The sequence below is a fragment of the Pleurodeles waltl genome, chromosome 2_1, assembly GCF_031143425.1.
Source record: "Pleurodeles waltl isolate 20211129_DDA chromosome 2_1, aPleWal1.hap1.20221129, whole genome shotgun sequence".
NCBI lineage: Eukaryota > Metazoa > Chordata > Amphibia > Caudata > Salamandridae > Pleurodeles > Pleurodeles waltl.
In genome coordinates, this window is record NC_090438.1 from 568,372,017 (window position 1) to 568,395,061 (window position 23,045).

Sequence of the window (23,045 nt, forward strand, 5' to 3'; positions counted from 1 at the left end):
TTTTGCCTTTGCTGATGCCAAGTTATGATTTGAAAGTGTGCTGAGGCCTGCTAACCAGGCCCCAGCACCAGTGTTCTTTCCCTAACCTGTACCTTTGTTTCCACAATTGGCACACCCTGGCATCCAGGTAAGTCCCTTGTAACTGGTACCCCTGGTACCAAGGGCCCTGATGCCAGGGAAGGTCTCTAAGGGCTGCAGCATGTCTTATGCCACCCTGGGGACCCCTCACTCAGCACAGACACTGCTTGCCAGCTTGTGTGTACTGGTGGGGAGAAAATGACTAAGTCGACATGGCACTCCCCTCAGAGTGCCATGCCAACCTCACACTGCCTATGGCATAGATAAGTCACCCCTTTAGCAGGCCTTACATCCCTAAGGCAGGGTGCACTATACCATAGGTGAGGGAATAGGTGCATGAGCACTATGCCCCTACAGTGTCTAAGCAAAACCTTAGACATTGTAAGTGTAGGGTAGCCATAAGAGTATATGGTCTGAGAGTCTGTCAAACACGAACTCCACAGCACCATAATGGCTACACTGAAAACTGGGAAGTTTGGTATCAAACTTCTCAGCACAATAAATGCACACTGATGCCAGTGTACATTTTATTGTGAAATACACCCCAGAGGGCATCTTAGAGATGCCCCCTGAAAACATACCCGACTTCCAGAGTGGGCTGACTAGTTTTGCCAGCCTGCCACACACCAGACATGTTGCTGGCCACATGGGGAGAGTGCCTTTGGCACTCTGTGGCTAGTAACAAAGCCTGTACTGGGTGGAGGTGCTTCTCACCTCCCCCTGCAGGAACTGTAACACCTGGCGGTGAGCCTCAAAGGATCACCCCCTTTGTTACAGCGCCCCAGGGCATTCCAGCTAGTGGAGATGCCCGCCCCTTCCGGCCACGGTCCCACTTTTGGCAGCAAGGCCGGAGGAGATAATGAGAAAAACAAGGAGGAGTCCCTGGCCAGTCAGGACAAACCCTAAGGTGTCCTGAGCGGAGGTGACTCTGACTTTTAGAAATCCTCCATCTTGCAGATGGAGGATTACCCCAATAGGATTAGGGATGTGCCCCCCTCCTCCCCTCAGGGAGGAGGCACAAAGAGAGTGTAGCCACCCTCAGGGCTAGTAGCCATTGGCTACTAACCCCCCAGATCTAAACACACCCCTAAATTGAGTATTTAGGGCCCCCCAAAACCAAGCAAGATAGATTCCTGCAACCTGAAGATGAAGAAGGACTGCTGACCTGAAAGCCCTGCAGAGAAGACGGAGATACCAACTGCTTTGGCCCCAGCCCTACCGGCCTGTCTCCCCACTTCAAGAAAAACTGCAACAGTGACGCGTCCCCCAGGGTCAAGCGACCTCTGAAGCCTCAGAGGACTACCCTGCATCTAAAAGGACCAAGAACTCCTGAGGCCAGCGGCTCTGCTCCAAAGAAGAAACAACTTTGAAACAAAGAAACAACTTTAAAAGGACTCCACGTTTCCCGCCGGAAGCGTGAGACTTTCCTCTCTGCACCCGACGCCCCCGGTTCAGCCTGCGGAGAAACAACACTACAGGGAGAAATCACCGGCGACTGCGATCCTGTGAGTAGCCAGAGTTGACCCCCCTGACCCCCCCCCCCCCCCAGCGACGCCTGCAGAGGGAATCCAGAGGCTCCCCCTGACCGCAACTGCCTGCTTCTAAGAACCAGACGCCTGGTAAAGACACTGCACCCGCAGCCCCCAGGACCTGAAGGATCCGACCTCCAGTGCAGAAGCAACCCCCAGGTGGCCCTCTCCCTTGCCCAGGTGGTGGCTACCCCGAGGAGCCCCCCCGCCTTGCCTGCCAGCTTCATTGAAGAGACCCCTGGGTCTCCCATTGAACTCCATTGCAAACCCGACACATGTTTGCACTCTGCACCCGGCTGCCCCCGTGCCGCTGAGGGTGTACTTTTTGTGCTGACTTGTCTCCCTCCGGTGCCCTACAAAACCCCCCTGGTCTGCCCTCAGAAGACGCAGGTACTTACCTGCTAGCAGACTGGAACCGGGGCACCCCCTTCTCCATTGAAGCCTATGCGTTTTGGGCACCACTTTGACCTCTGCACCTGACCGGCCTTGAGCTGCTGGTGTGGTAACTTTGGGGTTGCCCTGTACCCCCAACAGTGGGATACCTTGGACCCAACTCTGAACCCTGTAGGTGGTTTACTTACCTGCAAAACTAACAAATACTTACCTCACCCAGGAACTGTTGAAATTTGCACTGTGTCTAGTTTTAAAATAGCTTATTGCCATTTTTGCAAAAACTGTACATGCTATTTTGCTGATTCAAAGTTCCTATGATACCTAAGTGAAGTACCTTTCATTTGAAGTATTGATTGTAAATCTTGAACCTGTGGTTCTTAAAATAAACTAAGAAAACATATTTTTCTATACAAAAACCTATTGGCCTGGAATTGTCTTTGAGTGTGCGTTCCTCATTTATTGCCTGTGTGTGTACAACAAGTGCTTAACACTACCCTCTGATAAGCCTACTGCTCGACCACACTACCACAAAATAGAGCATTAGAATTATCTCTATGTGCCACTATCTTACCTCTAAGGGGAACCCTTGGACTCTGTGCATGCTATTTCTTACTTTGAAATAGTACATACAGAGCCAAGTTCCTACATGATTATAACTGTTTATTTCTTCTTTTTGTTCTAGTTCAAAGCTTTTGCTTCCTTTGCTGTGGATCCTTGCGGTTTTGGCAGTAGTTGTCCTGCGGTTTGCATAGTTGCATGTTTTAGGTAAGTGAAAGCAATTTACTCCAAAGGAGTATTGTTGACATGCATGAATGACATGTTTGTAGGTGGTGTACTAAATGCAGTATTGTGTGTGACATTGTCCTTAGATTTGAGCACAATGATATTTGTGTTGTCATATGTCTAATTTTCTTTTTTCTTTTTAGTGGGTATCATTGGTGATTGCTGTGTCTGTGCAGAGTAGTTGCTGGTGAGTAGCTTTTTCAGGCAAGTGAGTGGTTTAGTTTTTTAGTACATAACTCTTTGTGATAAAGCTACACTTTGTTTATTACTTATTTTAGTGCTATTTGTTGTTGGCAATCCATTTGTTGTTAGTAAGGATCATGGCTAGCCGCAGAGTGACCGCTCAGCAGGTTGTTGGCATGCTCTTTGAGTCGTCTTCAGACCATGATTACAAGACTGACTCTGCATCTGAGGCAGAGGAGGAACTGAGAGATTCTGGCAGTGAGTTTTCTGTCCGAGAGTATTCTTCTGATGAGGAAGCTACTCTCAGTGCAGATGAAGGGCCTGTTGTAGGGAAGGACATTGATGTGCCAAGAGTGCAGCAGCCTGGGGCTGAAGGGTTTCCCATTAGAAGACCTGACACCTGGATTGCCCCAAACATGGAGCAGCCACAGTTACCTGCATTTACTGGTCTCCCAGGGTGTAGAGTCAATATGGAAAACTTTTTGCCTGTCCATTTCTTTCACTTGTTTATGGACGATGTATTTTTGGAAGAGATTGTGGAGCAGACTAATTTGTATGCAGAGCAATATTTGCGGGACAACGCTGCCAGACTTAATCCTCAGTCTAGAGCTACTCAGTGGGTTCCCACATATCTGGAAGAGATGAAAAAGTTTTTAGGTTTGACTTTTTTGATGGGGTTGATCAGGAAGCCGTCACTGGCTTCTTATTGGTCTACTAGTCCCTTAATGGCAATGGCTATATTTCCTGCAACTATGACACGTAATCGCTATTTGATTTTTCTTCGTATGCTGCATTTTGGAGACAATGCTTTAGCCTTGCCATAAGATCACCCTGATTGTGACCGTCTTTTTAAGATTAGGCCTGTCCTTGATCATTTTGTAGATCGGTTTTCAGAGGTCTATGTTCCAGGCAAAGAGATAAGTGTGGACGAGTCTTTTGTCCTGTTGAAGGGGCGTTTGGTTATTAGGCAGTACATTCCTAGCAAGAGGGCACGGTATGGAATTACATTGTATGTGCTGTCAGAAAGCAGAACAGGATATGTGTATAATTTCCGGGTCTACACTGGTAGGGATTCCAGTATTGACCCGCCTGGTTGTCCGGCCACTTTTGGAGTTAGCGAAAAAATTGTGTGGGAACTTGGTAGACGCCTGTTTAACAAAGGTCTCCATTTGTACGTAGATAATTTCTACACTGGAGTGCAGTTGTTCAAGGAGTTGTTTAGAGTGGACACTGTTGCTTGTGGCACAATCCGTTCTAACCGGAAAGGCTATCCAAGGGAGCTTGTCTGTAAAAAACTTGAGAGGGGACAGTGCAGTGCCTTGCGGAATAATGAGCTGCTAGCTCTGAAATTTTCAGACAGGAGGGATGTGTACATGCTATCTACCATCCATGATGGGAGTACTTCCCCTGTGACTGTTTGGGGTCAGGTTGCTGAAGTGCACAAACCTGCGTGCATTTTGGACTACAATAGGCACATGGGTGGTGTTGATAGAGTAGATCAGAGGTTGGAACCTTACACTGCTCTTCGTAAGTCTTACGTGTGGTATAAAAAGTTAATCTACTGAACCATCACTCACCCTTGTGCCAAATCCAACCAGTATGTGTGGTAAAAATGACAAAACCTGCTCCGCTGTAATCAGATGTCGCAGCACACCTGTGACACGCTAGGTGTCTCAGGTGGGACCCCAATGATGAAGCATGCCACCAACTTGGTTGGTGGATGAGGGGTCTTTTTAACATAACCTAAGTGTGTTTCTTTTCACAATTTTAGTGTTTGGCACATCACAGACGTATGTGGACACATCAAAATGATATATTACAAAAACTACCTGTGTTTGGGGGGGGGTGGGGGGCACCTATGTTATTGGTCCTGGGTGCGGCCTTCATCTAGGGAAACCTACCAAACCCAGACATTTTTTTAAACTAGACGACACCCCAAGGAGTGCAGGGAGATGTGGCTTGCGTGGATCCCCCAACACTTTCTTACCCAGACTCCTCTGCAAACCTCAAAATTTGCTTAAAAAAGCATATTTTCCTGACTTTCGTTTGTACGATCACTGCTCCAGCACAAAATTCCTACTCCCCAGCGTTCCCCCTCAGTCTCCGAAGTAAAATGACACCTCACTTGTGTGGGCCCCCAAAGCAGAGTCCGCCTAAAGATGTATAAAAGAAGAATATGTCCTTATCAACTCGCTGAGCTATCGCCTCTATCTCTACAAGTTTTGGGCCTTATTCTGTTGCAGGCAACTGGCCCACCCACACAATTGAGGTATCATTTTTATCGGAAGACTTGGGGGAACACTGGGTGGAAGGAAATTTGTGGCTCCTCTCAGATTCCAGAACTTTGTCACCGAAATGTGAGGAAAATGTGTTTTTTTTTTAGCCAAATTTTGAGGTTTGCAAAGGATTCTGGGTAACAGAACCTGGTCAGAGCCCCACAAGTCACCCCATCTTGGATTCCCCTAGGTCTTTAGTTTTCAAAAATGCAAAGGTTTGGTAGGTTTCCCTAGGTGCCGGCTGAGCTAGAGGCCAAAATCTACAGGTAGGCACTTTGCAAAAAACACCTCTGTTTTCTGTCAAAAAATGGGATGTGTCCACGTTGTGTTTTGGGGCATTTCCTGTGGCGGGCGCTAGGCCTACCCACACAAGTGAGGTACCATTTTTATTGGGAGACTTGGGGGAACACAGAATAGCAGAACAAGTGTTATTGCCCATTGTCCTTCTCTACATTTTTTCCTTCCAAATATAAAAGAGTGTGTAAAAAAGACGTCTATTTGAGAAATGCCCTGTAATTCACATGCTAGTATGGGCACCCCGGAATTCAGAGATGTGCAAATAACGACTGCTCCTAAACACCTTATCTTGTGCCCATTTTGGAAAAACAAAGGCTTTCTTGATAGCTATTTTTCACTCTTTATATTTCAGCAAATTAATTGCTGTATACGCGGTATAGAATGAAAACCCACTGCAGGGTGCAGCTCATTTATTGGCTCTCGGTACCTAGGGTTCTTGATGAACCTACAAGCCCTATATATCCCTGCAACCAGAACAGTCCAGAAGACGTAGCAGTATATTGCTTTAAAAAAATCTGACATTGCAGGAAAAAGTTACAGAGTAAAACGTAGAGAAAAATTGTTGTTTTTTTTCACCTCAATTTCAATTGTTTTTTTTTCAGTTGTTATTTTCTGTAGGAAACCCTTGGAGGATCTACACAAATTACCCCTTGCTGAATTCAGAATTTTGTCTACTTTTCAGAAATGTTTAGGTTTCTGGGATCCAGCATTGGTTTCACGCCCATTTCTGTCACTGACTGGAAGTAGGCTGAAAGCACAAAAAAATAGTAAAAATGGGATATGTCCCAGTAAAATGCCAAAATTGTGTTGAAAAATTGGGTTTTCTGATTCAAGTCTGCCTGTTCCTGAAAGCTGGGAAGCTGGTGATTTTAGCACCGCAAACCCTTTGTTGATGCCATTTTCAGGGAAAAAAACACAAGCCTTCTTCTGCAGCCCCTTTTCCCCATTTAAAAAACAAAAAACAAAAAAAAAGCAATTTTCACTGTATTTTGGCTAATTTCTTGGCCTCCTTCAGGGGAACCCACAAAGTCTGGGTACCTCTAGAATCCCTAGGATGTTGGAAAAAAAGGACGCAAATTTGGCTTGGCTAGCTTATGTGGACAAAATGTTATGAGGGCCCAAGTGCGAACTGCCCCAAATAGCCAAAAAAAGGCCTGGCAAAGGAGGGGGGAAAAGGCCTGGCAGCGAAGGGGTTAATCGCCTTCGGGTTCATTTTTTGACATGAACCACACTCCTCCACATTGTGCTCGGAGCTCAAACATCACAAGCAGTCATTATGCGGGTCCGTCACAGACATACGACTCCTGCACTCTCTACAAGGCTTGAACACCCACAGTAGCTTCTCCAAAAGCCAGGAGAAAAACAGTTATGCTTCGAAGGCACGGAAAAAAGGGAACTGACGTCAGCACGCCGGCGAGGCCCTCTTATTGCCACAATAACATCAGATGGAGTAGCGTGGGAGTCAGGCAATACTGACGTCCTCGTCGATGTGCAGAGCTGGGAAGAAAATTTCATTTGAATGCTGGCACATTGGGAGAATTCATTAGGTGAGGAATACACAGGTAGTTGTATCCATCAGAACATCTTAGTATTAAAACTGAGCAGACTGATAGGAGGAACAAAGCTGGGAATCTTTCCTGGGTTTGGGAATAACCATAATTGTACCTAGTTGCGTCGTGGGGTGAGGGAGCCTGAGGCACTGAAGTCATTATATAACCGTGCCAGCACAGGAGCAAAAATCGTCCCAAACGATTTGTAAAATTCCACTCCATAACCATCATGTCCTGGCACTTTACCCAGTCGAAGGCACTGTACAGCCAAGAGTACCTCAGTACGTGTGACATCTTTATCTAGGTTAGTGCTAGTTATCCAGGGAATTTGGGTCTGAGAGACTGACTCCAAGTAAGCCTCTAGACCACTGAGTCGAGCTCTTTTGAGGTATAGAAGTTAGCGCAGATTCATTCAAATTCTCTGAGGATCAACTCTTCCCTACGGGTAAGGGTGTCGTCAGGCAGTCGAATTTCGTCCACTCTCCATTGCACTGCCTGGGAGTGGAGACGCTGGGCCAGAAGGCATCCCACCGGCTTCCTTTGGCATAATATTTTTGCTTCATCCGCAAAAGGGCATATTCCTCCCTGTCCATGTCCAAAGGACTCAACTGTTTACGGGTCACTGTGAGGAGTCTCCTCGTCAAGGACCCTGTGAGTTTGTGTCGACCTTTGAAGTCCCTCAATGTGTCCTCTAATTGTACGCGTTTATTATGTCTAATCATGTTAAGGTGCATGATGATAGCAGTAAACTGGCCCCTCACTAGTGCTTCGAGAGAATCCCACAGCAGGGTAGTAGAGGTCGCGCTGGTGTGTCGTTTGTGGCCAAATAAGACTACTGTATCCCTAATTTCTTTAAGGCTATTGTCATATGTGAGAAGCTTAGAGGTAAGGTGCCATGATTTCCGACCAGGCCTAAGAGTGGGGAAGGTGAGGCTCAAGGTGAAGGGCGAGCGGTCAGAAAGTGGCTACTCCCATGTATGTGTGCATCACTACGAGGTCTATGCGTGCATATGCCTGGTGTGTGGCAGAGAAAAAGTTATAATTTCTGTCTGTGGGATATGTCCATTAGGCCTACCTCCCTCAACCATCCCCGAAAACTTTGAGAAAAGGCCCCGGTCTGTCCATGACGCTTGATTGATCTGTCCAACTGAGAGTGCATCTGTAAGGAACCTTTCCTGTTGTTTATTAGGGCCATAAATGCATGTCACTGTGATCCTGTGCCCATGTATGTTGACATGTAATGAAAGAAGCCTCCCAAAAATCTCAAAATGTGCGCCTATCACCTTCCCTGGGAAGTGTGTGGCCACTGTTATCGCCACTCCAGCCCAGCACCCAGGTCCTGCAGTGCGGTACTGGCGATCATAGCAGCGACTCTCATGCATTTCCAATCCGCCTGGAGAAAGTGTGTATCTTGTATAAGGCATTTGTCACTCTTGGCTTTCCAGAGAAAGGAAAGAAGGGCCAACTGCTTCACTACAGCATCACGGCCTCTAATTTTAAGACTAAGTATGTTCACCATCATGTAGACATAGTGGAGTAGCTAGTGTGCGCCCTCATATCCTGTTCGGGGGTGGGGATTGGTGTCTTCTCCAATTGTCACCTGCAGATAGTGTCTGTGTGAGGTATTTGCTTAAAACAGTCGCCACTAGGGGAATAGAGATAAATAATCAACTAAAAGAGTTCCCCACAAGGGAACACTGATGAAAATGTCTTGGGGGTCCACGGTTGTGAACCAAGTTGGTGTTAGATCTTCGACCATCGATAGGGGGTGGAGCTTCACCACCACAATGTAATCATCAGTGGATGACCACCCATCAGCAGTCACAGACAAGTAGTGTGATATTCAGGGTCGCCACACCAGGACAGCTCCATTAATGTGTAGTGCAAGTAGGTGTGCAGAGTGTTAACGGTCTGTGTCTGCTTCCGATGCACTGTCCTGGTTCCGAGGATGGCGAATCAGTGCAGCTCTCTCCTTCCTGCTTTCGACTTCTGTGGGCTTGTGTGGTTTTCCCTTTTGTAGCTGAGGTTTGCGGCAACGTTCCTTAGTAGGCAATACCAGATCCTGAGTCGTGTCTTGTGACCTAGGATCTTCCATTTGTAGATGCATGTCCGGCAGAGATTAGGCTTCCTCTATTGTACAAACACTGTGTCTCTTGTTACTCCAGGCAAACTGCAGACGAAAAGGGTGGTTCCATTTATATTGAATCCCTTTCTCCCAGAGGAAATCTGTCACAGGACAGAGGGAACGGCGAAGTTGTAATGTTATTGAGGAAAGATCCTGAAATAGGCCCACTCTGAGACCCTTAATGTCAACTGTATTCAGGTCGTGGACTGCACATAAGATGAGTTCTCGCTGTTTATAATAGTGGAGGCATATAAGAAGGCATGTAAGAATGTCCTGTGCTTGACCTTGAGAGTGGGCAGGTCGGCTGGCCCTGTGGGTACGATCAAGTAATATGTCCTGATCCTTGAGCGCTGGGGCCACATGGCAGAAAAGGCAGATCACAAAGTCCTCAAGGTTCCCAGTGGTACTCCTTTAATGGGGATGTTGGAGCAAAGCAATCTATTCCCCAGGTCCTGCAGACTGTTGTAGTTCCTGACTGCATTCCTGCAGAGCAAAGATTTTGCATTGGTGCTGGTCCACTTACTCCTCCCGGGCATTGTGTGTTCACTCCATCGTATCAACTCATCGCAGATCCACAACATCTCAATGGAGGTCTGACTTCTCTGGCTTTTTCCTGTTTGAGGGTGGCAAAATCTTCTCTAAGGGCCCTAAACGTTGTTCAAGGAAAGATCTTGTTATCAGGGTAGAGTCACTGTCCATGCACTCCGCGTCTTCTCTCATACCAGAGTCTGCAGCTGTACCTTTAGGCAGGTCAATCTTCTTTGCCGGGGTCTTGGCGAAGAGTTCTTTAAGGGAGCCTTCTTTTTTGTTCTGGTGTTGCGAGGACATACTATTTGATTGTAGGACTCGCCAATATTGGGGTAGCAGTCTCAGATCACAGCTAGGTGTTGGGCTGTTGTGCCTGTCAGGGCTCACGACTTCACCCACAGGGCACTCTCAGTTGCTCTAACGTCTCAGATAACAAATGGATACCTCAAGCTGCAAGGCCCCCACCGCTATTGCAATGAGATGGCTCTGTCGGCTGGTGGGAGCCCTCAATAAGGTATGATGCGGCTCAGGTCAGAGGGGGAAAGCTACAGAGGCTGTGGCCAGGGTTGTGGCTCTCTCTGCAGGACTGCCCGGTACACGTCTGCTAAAAGCTCCCTTCATCAGTTTCGGGCACAGCAGCCTCTCAGGCGCTCGCCCTCAAGGCTGGAACCATCTGGTTTCACACGGCCGCCATCTTATGAGCAGCACAGGTGGTTCTGGCCAGCCGTGTCTCTTCGCATTCACACCTACTGCCAGAATTTGTAGTATTTTTGGTGCCTTATGGTCTCTGATGTTAAAGCAAACAATGGATTGTCCCAGAGTCCTATGATGGTGGCCCGATCAAAGGGGGCACATTACTGATGGCCATTTGTGCCCCATGGGGGCAGATCGGCCTATTTTGTTTTAGGCCCATCTGCCCCCAAGGGCAGAAGCCACTAAGACGTCAGGATTTTTTTTTTTGTTCCCCTTTGTTTTTTTTGTACTGCCCCTCCTCCCCCCCCTTTGTCAAGGATCACCCCCCAAAGGGGGCACAAAGCTGTTGGCCATTTCTGCCCCCTTTGGGGGAAGATTGGCCTATTTTGCTATGGCAAGGGTCACCCCTCCCCCAAAGGGGGCACATTATTGATGGCCATTTCTGCTCCCCTTAGAGGGCAGAAGCCACATAGGCACTAGGGAAAATTTGTAAGTTCTTGGTGGCGGGGTGTTTGTCAACTGGCGAAGTATTTGTATTTGTGATTATAACGGTTTATTTCTTCTTTTTGTTCTAGTTCAAAGCTTTTGCTTCCTTTGCTGTGGATCCTTGCGGTTTTGGCAGTAGTTGTCCTGCGGTTTGCATAGCTGCATGTTTTAGGTAAGTAAAAGCAATTTACCCCAAAGGAGTATTGTTGACATACATAAATGACATCTTTGTAGGTGGTGTACTAAATGCAGGAGTGTGTGTGAAATTGTCCTTAGATTTGTGCACAATTATATTTGTGTTGTCATGTCTAATTAGCTTTTTTTCTTTTTAGTGGGATATCATTGGTGATTTCTGTGATTGCTGTGTCTGTGCAGAGTAGTTGCTGGTGAGTCTATCTTTTTCACGCAAGTGAGTGGTATAGTTTTTTAGTACATAACTCTTTGTGATAAAGCTACACTGTTTATTACTTATTTTAGACAGTGCTGGTTGTTATCGACAATCCATTTGTTGTTAGAAAGGATCATGGCTAGCCACAGAGTGACTGCTCAGCAGGTTGTTGGCATGCTTTTTGAGTCATCTTCCGACCATGATTATGAAAATGACTCTGCATCTGAGGTAGAGGAGGAAGTGAGAGATTCTGGCAGTGAGTTTTCTGTCCGAGAGGATTCTTCTGATGAGGAAGCCACTCTCAGTGCAGATGAAGGGCCTGTTTTAGGGGAGGACATTGATGTGCCAAGAGTGCAGCAGCCTGTGGCTGAAGGGTTTCCCATTAGAAGACCTGACCGCGGGATTGCCCCAAACATGGAGCAGCCACAGTTACCTGCATTTAGTGGTCTTCCAGGGTGTAGAGTCAATATAGAAAACTTTTTGCCTGTCAATTTCTTTCACTTGTTTATGGACATGTATTTTTGGAAGAGATTGTTGAGCAGACTAATTTGTATGCGGAGCAATATTTGAGGGACAGTGCTGCCAGACTTAAGCCTCGGTCTAGAGCTACCCAGTGGGTTCCCACAAATCTGGAAGAGATTAAAGTTTTTAGGTTTTACTTTTTTGATGGTGTTGATAAGGAAGCAGCCACTGGCTTCTTATTGGTCTACTAGTCCCTTGATGGCAACGGTTATATTTCCTGCAACTATGATTCATAATCGCTATTTGCTTCTTCGTATGCTGCATTTTGTAGACAATGCTTTAGCCTTGCCACAAGATCACCCCGATTGTGACCGTCTTTTTAAGATTAGGCCTGTCCTTGATCATTTTGTAGATCGGTTTTCAGAGGTCTATGTTCCAGGCAAAGAGATAAGTGTGGACGAGTCTTTTGTCCTGTTGAAGGGGCGTTTGGTTATTCCTAGCAAGAGGGCACGGTATGGAATTACATTGTATATGCTGTCAGAAAGTAGTACAGGATATGTGTATAATTTCTGGGTCTACACTGGTAGGGATTCCAATATTGACCCCCCTGGTTGTCCGGCCACTTTTGGAGTTAACAAGAAAATTGTGTGTGAACTTGGTTGTTTAGTTTGGACACTGTTGCTTGTGGCACAATCCGTTCTAACCGGTAAAGCCATCCAAGGGAACTTGTCTGTAAAAAAAAATCTTGAGGGGACAGTGCAGTGCCTTGAGGAATAATGAGCTGCTAGCTCTGAAATTTTCAGACAGGAGAGATGTGTACATGCTATCTACCATCCATGATGAGAATAATTCCCCTGTGACTGTTTGGGGTCAGGTTGCCGAAGTGCGCAAACCTGCGTGCATTTTGGACTACAATAAGCACAAGGGTGTTGCTGATAGAGTAGATCAGAGGTTGGAACCTTACACTGCTCTTTGTAAGTCTTACTTGTGGTACAAAAAGTTGGCTATACATTTATTTCATTTGGCAACTTTTAATGCTTTTATTGTGCTCAAGGATTGTTCACCTGAGTCAAGGATGAAATTTGTTACATTTCAGGAGTCAGTGATAGACAGCCTTATTGTGGTGGAAAAGGCAAGAGTTCCTAGAGTAACAGTGGTGGAGGATGTGGCTAGATTGAAAGATCACATTCCTCCCACTCCCAAAAAAGACTTGCCCACTAAGAAATGTAGAGTATGTGCCCGAAGAGCTATCCGGTGGGAGAGCCGGATGTACTGCCCCGATTACCCTTCAAAGCCTGGGCTGTGTGTGGCCGGCTGTTTCAGGAGTTACATCACCCCAAAATGGGAAATAACGTGAGCGTAACCTGCCTGTTTTATATTTTCAGATGTTCAGTTTCACATTTCTGTCATGTTTTCAGTTAGAGCTTTTGTGTTTGTAGTTTTGTACTTATTTTATAATTAGTTAGTGGTTTCTTTGTTGTTTATAAACAACAAAAAAAGTGATGTGGTGTGGCGTTTGGCTGGTGGTGCAAGCCTAACGTCAGTCCACACACTCCCATCAGCTAGTGTGATTGCTGTATCAGGCATGTGGGCATATGTAAGTGATGGCCCCTTGAGTGGCGCTGTCTGTCGATGCGAGTGTTGTAATGTGCTGGGCCCATGGCTGGCAGCGTGAATGGTCTTGTGCATGTCATGTATGAAAGGTGTGTGAATGGACTGTAAAGCGGTTGGTGCCTTGACGCAGCTTTACAGCTCACGAGCTGTGAGTCATTGGTTCAGTTTTTTTACCTTTCAGTTATTAACAGTGCATTTCATTTTTGTGAAATGCCTTGTTAATAAAATTTGATCTACTGAACCATCAGTCACCCTCGTGACAAATCCAACCAGTATGTGTTGTAAAAATGACAAAACCTGCTCTGCTGTAATCAGGTGTTGCAGCACACCTGTGACACGCAAGGTGTCTCAGGTGGGACCCCAATGATGAAGCATGCCACCAACTTGGTTGGTGGATGAGGGGTCTTTTACCATAACCTAAGTGTGTTTTTTTCACAATTTTCGTGTTTGGAACATCACAGAAGTACGTGGACACGTCAAAATGATATATTACAAAACTACGTGTGTTTGGGGGAGGACCTATGCTTTTGGTGCTGGGTGCAGCCTTCATCTAGGGAAAGCTACCAAACCCAGATTTTCTTTTTAAACTAGACACCCCAAGGAGTCCAAGGAGGTGTGGCTTGCGTGGATTCCACAACATTTTCTTACCCAGGCTCCTCTGCAAACCTTCAAATTTGCTTAAAAAAGCATATTTTCTTTACTTTTCTTTGTAGGATAACCACTCCGGCACACATTTCCTACTCCCCAGCGTTCCCCTTAGTCTCCAAAGTAAAATGATACCTCACTTGTGTGGGTCCCCAAAGCAGAGTCAGCCTAAAGATGTATAAAAGAAAAATATGTGCTTACAAACTCGCTGTGCGGTTCCCTCAATCTATACAGGTTTTTGGCCTTTTTCTGTTGCAGGCACTTGGGCCTCCCAAAAAAATGGGTATAAATTTTAATCGTGAGACTTGAGGAACGCTGGATGGAAGGAAATTTGTGGATCATCTCAGATTCCAGAACTTTCTGTCACTGAAATGTGAGGAAAAAAAGGTTTTTGGGCCACATTTTGATGTTTGCAAAGGATTCTGGGTAACAGAACCTGGTGAGAGCCCCACAAGCCACCCCATCTTGAATTTCCCTAGATGTCTACTTTTACAAAATGCGCAGGATTGGTAGGTTTCCCTAGGCACCGGCTGAGCTAGAGGCCAAAATCCGCAGGTAGGCAACTTTGCAAAGAAACAGCTCTGTTTTCTTTAGGAAAATGTGATGTGTCCACGTTGTGTTTTGGGGCATTTCCTGTTGCGGGCACTAGGCCTACCCACACAAGTGAGGTACCATTTTTATGGGGAGACTTGGGGGAACACTGGGTGGAAGGAAATTTGTGGCTCCTCTCTGATTTCAGAACTTTCTGTCACCGAAATGTGAGGAAAAAGTTTTTTTTTTTGGCCAAATGAGGATTGCAAAGGATTACGGGTAACATAATCTGGTGAGAGCCCCACAAGTCACCCCATCTTGGATTCCCCTAGGTGTCTAGTTTTAAAAAATGCACAGGTTTGGTAGGTTTCCCTAGGTGCTGACTGAGCTAGAGGCCAAAATCCACAGCGAGGCACTTTGCAAAAAACAGCTCTGTTTTCTTTGGGAAAATGTGATGTGTCCATGTTGCGTTTCCTGTCAAAGCATTAGGCCTACCCATGCAAATGAGGTACCATTTTTATCGGGAGACTTGGGGGAATACAGAATAGCAAAAAATTGCCCCTTGTCTTTCTCTACATTTATTTCTTCCAAATGTAAGACAGTGTGTAAAAAAAGACGTCTATTTGAGAAATGTCCTGTAATACACATGCTAGTACAAACACCCCGCAATTCAGAGATGTGCAAATAACCACTGCTTCTCAACACCTTATCTTGTGCCCATTTTAGAAATACAAAGGTTTTTTTTATACCTATTTTTCACTCTTTAAATTTCAGCAAATGAATTGCTGTATACCCGGTATAGAATGAAACCCCATTGTAAGGCGCTGCTCATTTAGTGGCTCTGGGTACCTAGGGTTCTTGATGAACCTACAAGCCCTATATATCCCCGAAACCAAAAGAGTCTAGCAGACATAACGGTATATTGCTTTAAAAAACCTGGCATCGCAGGAAAAAGTTACAGAGTAAAACGGGAGAAAAATGGCTGTTTTTTTAACCTCAATTTCAATATTTTTTCCTTTCAGCTGTTATTTTTTGTAGGATCTACACAAATTACTCTTTGCTGAATTCAGAATTTTGTCTACTTTTCAGAAATGTTTAGCTTTCCAGGATCCAGCATTGGTTTCACACCCATTTCGGTCACTAACTGGAAGGAGGCTGAAAGCACACAAAAATAATCGTAAAAATGGGGTCTGTCCCAGTAAAATGCCAAAATTGTGTTGAAAAATTGGGTTTTCTGATTCAAGTCTGCCAGTTCCTGAAAGCTGGAAAGATGCTGATTTTAGCACTGCAAACCATTTGTTGATGCCATTTTCAGGGATAAACCCACAAGCTGCCTTCTGCAGCCTTTAAAAAAAATATATATATATATTAAAAAAAACACGGAATTTTCGCTGTATTTTGGCTAATTTCTTGGCCTCCTTCATGGTAACCCGCAAACTCTGAGTACCTCTAGAGTCCCTAGGGTGTTGGAAAAAAAGGCAGCAAATTTGGCATGGGTAGCTTATGTGGACAAAAAGTTACGAGGGTCTAAGCGCAAACTGACCCAAATAGCCAAAAAAAGGACTGGCACCTGAGGGGGAAAAGGCTTGCCAGCGAAGGGGTTAAAGACAAACCGGGTAAGAAATATTTATTTTTTCAAGGAACAATTTTCTTTAGCTTATTTTATTTAACATTTCATTTTATATTTTTTTGTGGGTTAACAAGTTACAGGTTCTACATGGCACGAAGAGGTAATACACATTTTCAGTATAACAATTTCCACCATTATGTGATACTATAACGTACCCTTGTGGAAAGGTTCTTCTGTGATAGTCCGTCAGGCATGTCTGTATCAGCAGACCGGGTGCATCCCTATTATAAACAATGAACCTATAAAACCCCAATCATACTAGAACCCTAGCCCTTACCTTCCACTCTCAGCCCCCCTGCAGTCCACCTAACTGAGGATAATAACAAAGCTGACGCCTAGTCTGTTTAACAGCCTCTGGACTATGCTACACTGTGTAACCCCAATCACAGGAGACCATGTTTCATCATTTTTTTCAGATTTCAGAAGGGTATGTTCGAAATATTTCTAATGCTGCGGTCTGCCCCACATTCTTGACCTGGACTCTGTTGAGACTCCTTTTTTATTCCAGCATAGTACGCTAAGGCATTCAGCTGTGCCAAAGAGATGACTATGGAGGGTCTTGTATAGTTACCCCATATGTCTAATTACCCCTGAGGCACATTTTCTCTTGTGAATGAGTCAATGTGTTTAAGTACTACATCCAGAATGACTTTTTTTCTCTCACAGTCCTGCCATTTGTTAAAATATGTGCCTTTCTCTGTGTCACACCAGCAGCAAACCTCCGAGGCCCCTAGATACATTTGCTTCCATCTCATAATGAGGTGGTATTCTGCTTCGCCGTGTCGGTTGCTTCTGAAGCTTTTATGCAAATTACGCCAGGCAATCTCCCAATCCCTCTGAATGTATTCTCTCCGCACCTCTTCTTTTGTGTGTGTGAGATAGGAAACCGCCAAGCAACATTTGATACAGTTTACAGATCAAGCCTTTGGATGTGTCATATGTGGCAAGATACTTCTTGAATTGTGTCAGTGGCCTAATGGTTGCAATTCTGATTTGTGGGTTCGAGACCAGTGCCTTATCTGGTTGTATTGTATTTGGTTTAAGATTTTTTTTTACCCCTGATGAAACTCACCTGGTCCGGTTGCACAAGAGCCTGGAGGACGTTATTTAATCACACTCAGTGATACTTTAGTGATCTTGGTGGTTTACCTCTGATTTGGGAAGCACAATCACCTGTACCTCCTCCATGGTGGGTGCAATACCTGGCGCTTCATGAAACAAGATAAACTGCCTGGCAAGGGGTCAAACGAGAAGAGCTGCAAAGTTCATACAAAAAGTGGCCGTCAGTCTGCCTGGAGCCAAGGCTTCATGGGTTTGCATTGATTTGATGCCTTGACGAGTTACTCACTAGTTTACATTGCTTGTGCTGTGAAATGCGAAACAGACCTAATCATCTGTCACCTGTCCCAGTGACACTGCACATGTACACCTGTGCCACTATCGAACGGGAGAAATGGTAAATCTGATCCTGCACAGTGATGCTGAAGTAAGGTCTGTGGTGTCTGTACAATCATGTAAAAATATGTATCCTGGAGTACTAACATTATAATGGAGCGTCTAAGACACTAAATTGATGTTCTGCTTGGAGAATGGCCACGCTGAAACATTTGTATTGCAAGAACTTAATCATTCTTCTTTAGTCCATAATTCATCCACTGTTTGAGTTTTATGTTTGTTATTACAGCAAATCTTTTGGAGAACCGTCAATGACACCCCTGCAGTAATCTAATCAAATAACAGATATCCCTTCTGAAAGGATTATCGCTTTGTGTCCTGTGCATGCTCAAGTTCTGATACTTACCTCCTCAAGGTACTGTAGACTTTCTGCAAGGTGGACAAAGCCATAATCAGAACTTTTTTGTAACGTATTCAGTGAATTACAAAATGATTAGAGTTAATATGCATATTAATTCAAACGTGTACCACTGCAATAATGAATTAACCGGTCGCTGACCCTTTTCTGTTATATTTAATTAACTTCTGTTGCAGACTTGAGGTTTGTTTCCAAACTGTGCATTACAATATCCATGAACCCATGGAACATGTGCTTCCTCTTACTATGAAGTACATACTGCTTGAATGTTCATAAGAATCTAAAATAAAAGTAAAACTTGTGATTTTTAGCAACATATTTGTTGTCTGCTAAGGTAAATGTTGTTCCACCGGTGTCTTTTCTCTAGTTCAATACACACTGTTGTGCAAAATGAAATATATTCTGGGAGTCATTTTTCACCTGAATAAAAGATAGGTCAGGTCTAAAATAGTGAAGTAAACTCGTAACAAAATGCCGTTGGTCAGTGATCCATCAAAAGTAATAGAGTTAGTAACTACACCAAAGATGCAGCGTGAAAGGATTATTTAACTAGGTTAAGTGACCTAGCAAAATGGAAAATACACAAAATAGGTTTTTTATCTTCATAATTAAAAAATATATTAGCTTTGTTAAATGATAAGACAGGCGCGTTTGCAGTCATGGCTTTCTTCCCGTGGAACAATGGGCAGATTCCAGAAATATTGCAAAGATACAAGACTTTTGCTTCATTCAGCACACTTTACCACTGGACTGTAATTTAAATAACTATATTATACTGAGCTGGCTTTGGTCCTCTTTCACATTCCCATACTACGTAAAACTGGGTTCATCTTTCCATTCATGCTTTGTGTTGAGTTCGTTCTTTCTTTAATTTCTCAGTTTGATTCGTGTCACTGGTTTAAAATACCTCTGTAGAAGCAAGTGGTCGTGCTGCATTTAGAAAGAGCACAGGAACACAAAAGCCAGAAACATGATGATCCAATTGAAGCCATCATTCTTGCAGATTAGATGTTAGACATCATTCATGGGTGGGAAAGAAACGAATGGAAGGCTGGAAGAGGGTATGTTAAATGGTGCTGAATAGATCAGATTATAAACTGCTAGTTTCTGACAGAAAGAACAGAGATTATACCTACATTCTGTGCACTGTTAAAAATATAGACAAGAAAAGAATGTGTTCCACAAAGAAAATGACTGAACAAAAACACATTCATGATGTCAATGTTCTAGTAACGTATTTAAAAAGTAAAGTTACCCTGGACTTTTCTTCGTTTTCTCTGTAGTACTCAGCCATTTGTTCTTCCATCTCTTCAATAACATCCTTTAACGTATCGACTTGATAATTCAAATAACTTTTCTCATTATCGAGCTGGGCATTGGAAACCATGGCTTTCTTATACTTGTCTTCAACTTCAGCTAAAGACTCCTGCACAGATGGTTTTGTAGAACAGTTAGAGTAAGGAATTAATTAGGTCACAAGTTTACAAATAATTATGACAGTGGTTTACAGCATAACGTTATACATTTACATGAAAAACATTTCGAAGTAAATTTGCTTCATCAGAGGGCGTGCCCAAGAGGGAATAAAGGTGCCATGGATTAGTAGCATGAAAATATTTGCAACAGCGACTTAACATACACCAAAGTTAATGAATAAAAGAAGTTTTCATGCATTTGCAAGCAAAAGAAAACGTGTATTTTCACTTTGCCCTGATGGCACTATGGGAACTAATTTTACTCTTTCTTGGTATGGGAAGCTCTACCTCAAGCTTCAGAGACTGAATGATGCCACAAGAAAACACACCAATCTAGGCTACATGCCTACTTATTCCAGGGCAACATGACCAGGAAAAACTGTTCCCCTGCACAAATAAGGCTTAGGACTTTACAACAAAGTTAATAATTTCCCTTAGACTTCTACAATTTAACAGTGTAACTGTGCTGCCTTTCAGGTTATGGCATGCTTTAGAAGAATTAAAAAAACAACACATCTTAAAATAAATGCGACATAATTTAAACCAAAAATAGGGCAAGCATACATCTAGGATCCAAAATAAAAAAGACCTAGTAGCTCTAGCACTAACAAATTACCATGGAAAGTAGCACTAAAAAGAGTGCACCAGATGAAAATATGTTAAATACACAAAGGCAACTAAAAGCAAATGAAAAACATTCAAGACGACTTTCTCTACTAATTCATATTATTTATCAAATAAAGAGACAGCAGAACATAAAGGGTTACTTTTTCAACAACATTAATCAGTCAGAATTGGTATCAATCCAATCGGGTCTCATATGTAGAGGGCTGACAAATACAACTGTTGATATAACAGGTTTATAAAGGATGATTGGCTGTCCTCGACTAATTAGAAATGGACTCTGTATTTTGAACATTCTGATTGGCTGCGGTGAGTCAATGGACATGACACTCTCTAACCCTGCTCATCCCATCACACTCTGTGGCAGCTATCTTGAAGCATTCTGTAGTACACTGTGCCACATCACCATAATTTTTCTCTGACTGCAGAAGAGCACTTCAGTATTGTGATTCTGACTGGTGATTCACTTCCATATACCACAGAAAAAACAAGCATTTGCAATGCAATGGGTCTCGCGTTTGCTCGAGTTAGAGCTGTTAACGTTGTAAATTCCTAATTGGACTTTTCTTGCCACTTAAATTGAAAATGAAAAGTAAAACAGTTGACATACGTGAGCCAATTCAAAAACGCCACTGCCACCATGAGCGCGAATGAGATTCACAAAAGGAAAAAAGTTTGCTTGCAGTCATAATCTACCGGCAAATGTGCAATTATACATGTAATGGGGTCAATGTCCAAGGCGGTAATCATACCGCACCAATGAGGGATAAACGTAAAGCATTTACAAATGATAAAGGATTTTTTAAAGGCAAGCCCATGAGCAAGTGATAGTGATGGGCGTGCGGTGGGTGTGGTTAAAAGCCCACAGATGCATCACAACAGGTTAGAGCGCTTGTGCGCTCAACCTAAAAACGACCACCCCCACAAGGGTGGAAATATGACAAATTTTTAGGGTTAGTGCCACAGTGCAGAGGAATGAGTTTACGGGTACCATTCCACATAATTCTGTATTGGTTGAATGCTGTTTATTACTTACAAAATAACAAGAGGTGAACAGTTTCACATGTTCATGATACAAAATGGAGAGATGTGGGTAACCCCACACAATAGATAGGTCAGTGGGCCACAATGTTCATTCAGTGCCCTTAAGTGCAAGGTGATGAATTTAATAAACAAAAATGCACCTGGTTCAAGCTACCTTGATCAGACCAGACTACCAGAGAAGTAAAGAGGAGTTACCTTAGTCCAGGCTCTCAAAAGATCTGCAGGAGTTTTAGCCAAAGTGGGGGACAAGAACTGCCACTGGAGGCTAACAGGGGCAGCAAAATGATCTGTCCAGGTTAGGGTAACTGAGGTTTGAATGTCGATTACTCAGAAGGGAGAAAAATAGGTTAAAAAGGTGACATGCTATGTGGATGGTCTGGTGAACAAAACACTGGAAGCATAGAATCAATAAGAGGAACTCTGCATGTCCAAGATCGTCCACCCAAACACCAAGATCTCCTAAGGCAGTGAAACCAGCATCTTGGAAGACTTGAGGAGTGACAATGGTGGATAAAACAACAATGAAAGTGCCTGGGGGATGAAGGAGGGTGGTAAATTAGAGCTCCATAGGTGAGAGTTTAGATGAAATAGGAAGAGCTTGGTGGAGCTAAGTGTGGGAGAGGGAATCATGGAGAATTGGACAGCATTGTTAAAAAATAAGGCAATGTTCCTGCCAATTCTGGAGCAATTGTCTACATGACTAATTTTAGAAGAGTCAGGAATAGTTTTATGAATTTCAGGAGTGGTGTAGGGACAGGAAGTATCCGAGTCAAGACTCAATTATAAAGGTGGGCTGAAACTGAGATTTGCTTGGTAGGGATCTGATGAGCAGGAGGAGGCAGTTAAGTGAAATGAAGTGCGTGGAGGATGAGTGGAGAGTATGAGAGAGAAGAGTACTCGGGCGGGGACTCTACATGATGTTGGGGACAGCTGGGCTGCAGGAAAGAAGTTCCTCTTACATGTTGATATAGTCTCCCAGAAGTGCTTTTGCAAATGCTATAAATGGTTGAAGACTCTGGAATCTTGTTTGGGTTTTGTGGCAAATGCCATTGCTAAACCCCCTGTTAGACTGCTGACTGTAGGAATTTAGAACTGCTGATACTTCAGCAAAGTTAACATTTCTTGGCATAATGATTCTTTCTGCTACGTTTACAAAACATGCACGTCCACTTAGGAAGACAATCTGAATTAATTATTCAATTGCCTTTTTAAAGAGGCATTCTATGACACTGGTAGAAAGCACTGGATAGATGCTGAATGACAAACGTTCAGTGACATCTATCTAAATTAGAATGCTGTGACCTTTGAGAGCTTCTGCAGGACCTGGGGCTCAAAAAGACAATACTTTCTCTTATATGCTGAGACTCTATTCATATTACTATGCACTTAGCCAGGGTTTTGTTTGCAGTCCAGGCACAGACTAACTCAAAACCCTTTAAGGTTCCTTTGAAGTCTAGAACTAACTGAAAGGCAGTTTTAGGGGAAAGTTTACCTGACGCTGAGTTGATTAGAATTTGCCAGCACATAAATGGAGTGATACTTCATGAAGTGCTGAGATCCCTGAATTAAACCAAAACTGAAAGGTTTCTGTTACACACTCTTGACAATACAAATAATATATTTTTTTTTCCTGGGAATCACACCACATTGATTTGGATCTGCCATGTCATTACGGACAGAAACTTAACACATTCATAAAAATATGTCTAAAGGGAAAAGAGCAAAGAGACGTCTGGGTAAATGTACTAAGAAAATTGTCGCACAGAGTTGGGTTTTAATCAAATGTTTGATTGCATTCTACTAGAACGCCTCACAGGGTCGTGCTTTTGTGATCAACAAAAGTGTGATTGTGTTTTTTTATGGAATGACAAACTAGAGAAGATAAATAATAGAAAACA

At 43.8% G+C, this 23,045-nt stretch overlaps 1 protein-coding gene across 11 annotated transcripts in view; it reads right to left on the reverse strand.

Moving 5' to 3' along the window:
- Positions 1–23,045, reverse strand: part of LRRFIP2 (LRR binding FLII interacting protein 2) — a 291,111-nt gene that overhangs the window by 95,908 nt on the left and 172,158 nt on the right. For all 11 annotated transcript variants that reach the window (XM_069215054.1, XM_069215036.1, XM_069215027.1 and 8 more), the window contains one exon: positions 19,260–19,430. In XM_069215054.1, the coding sequence (XP_069071155.1) occupies positions 19,260–19,430 (171 nt within the window). The remainder of the gene's footprint in view (positions 1–19,259; positions 19,431–23,045) is intronic.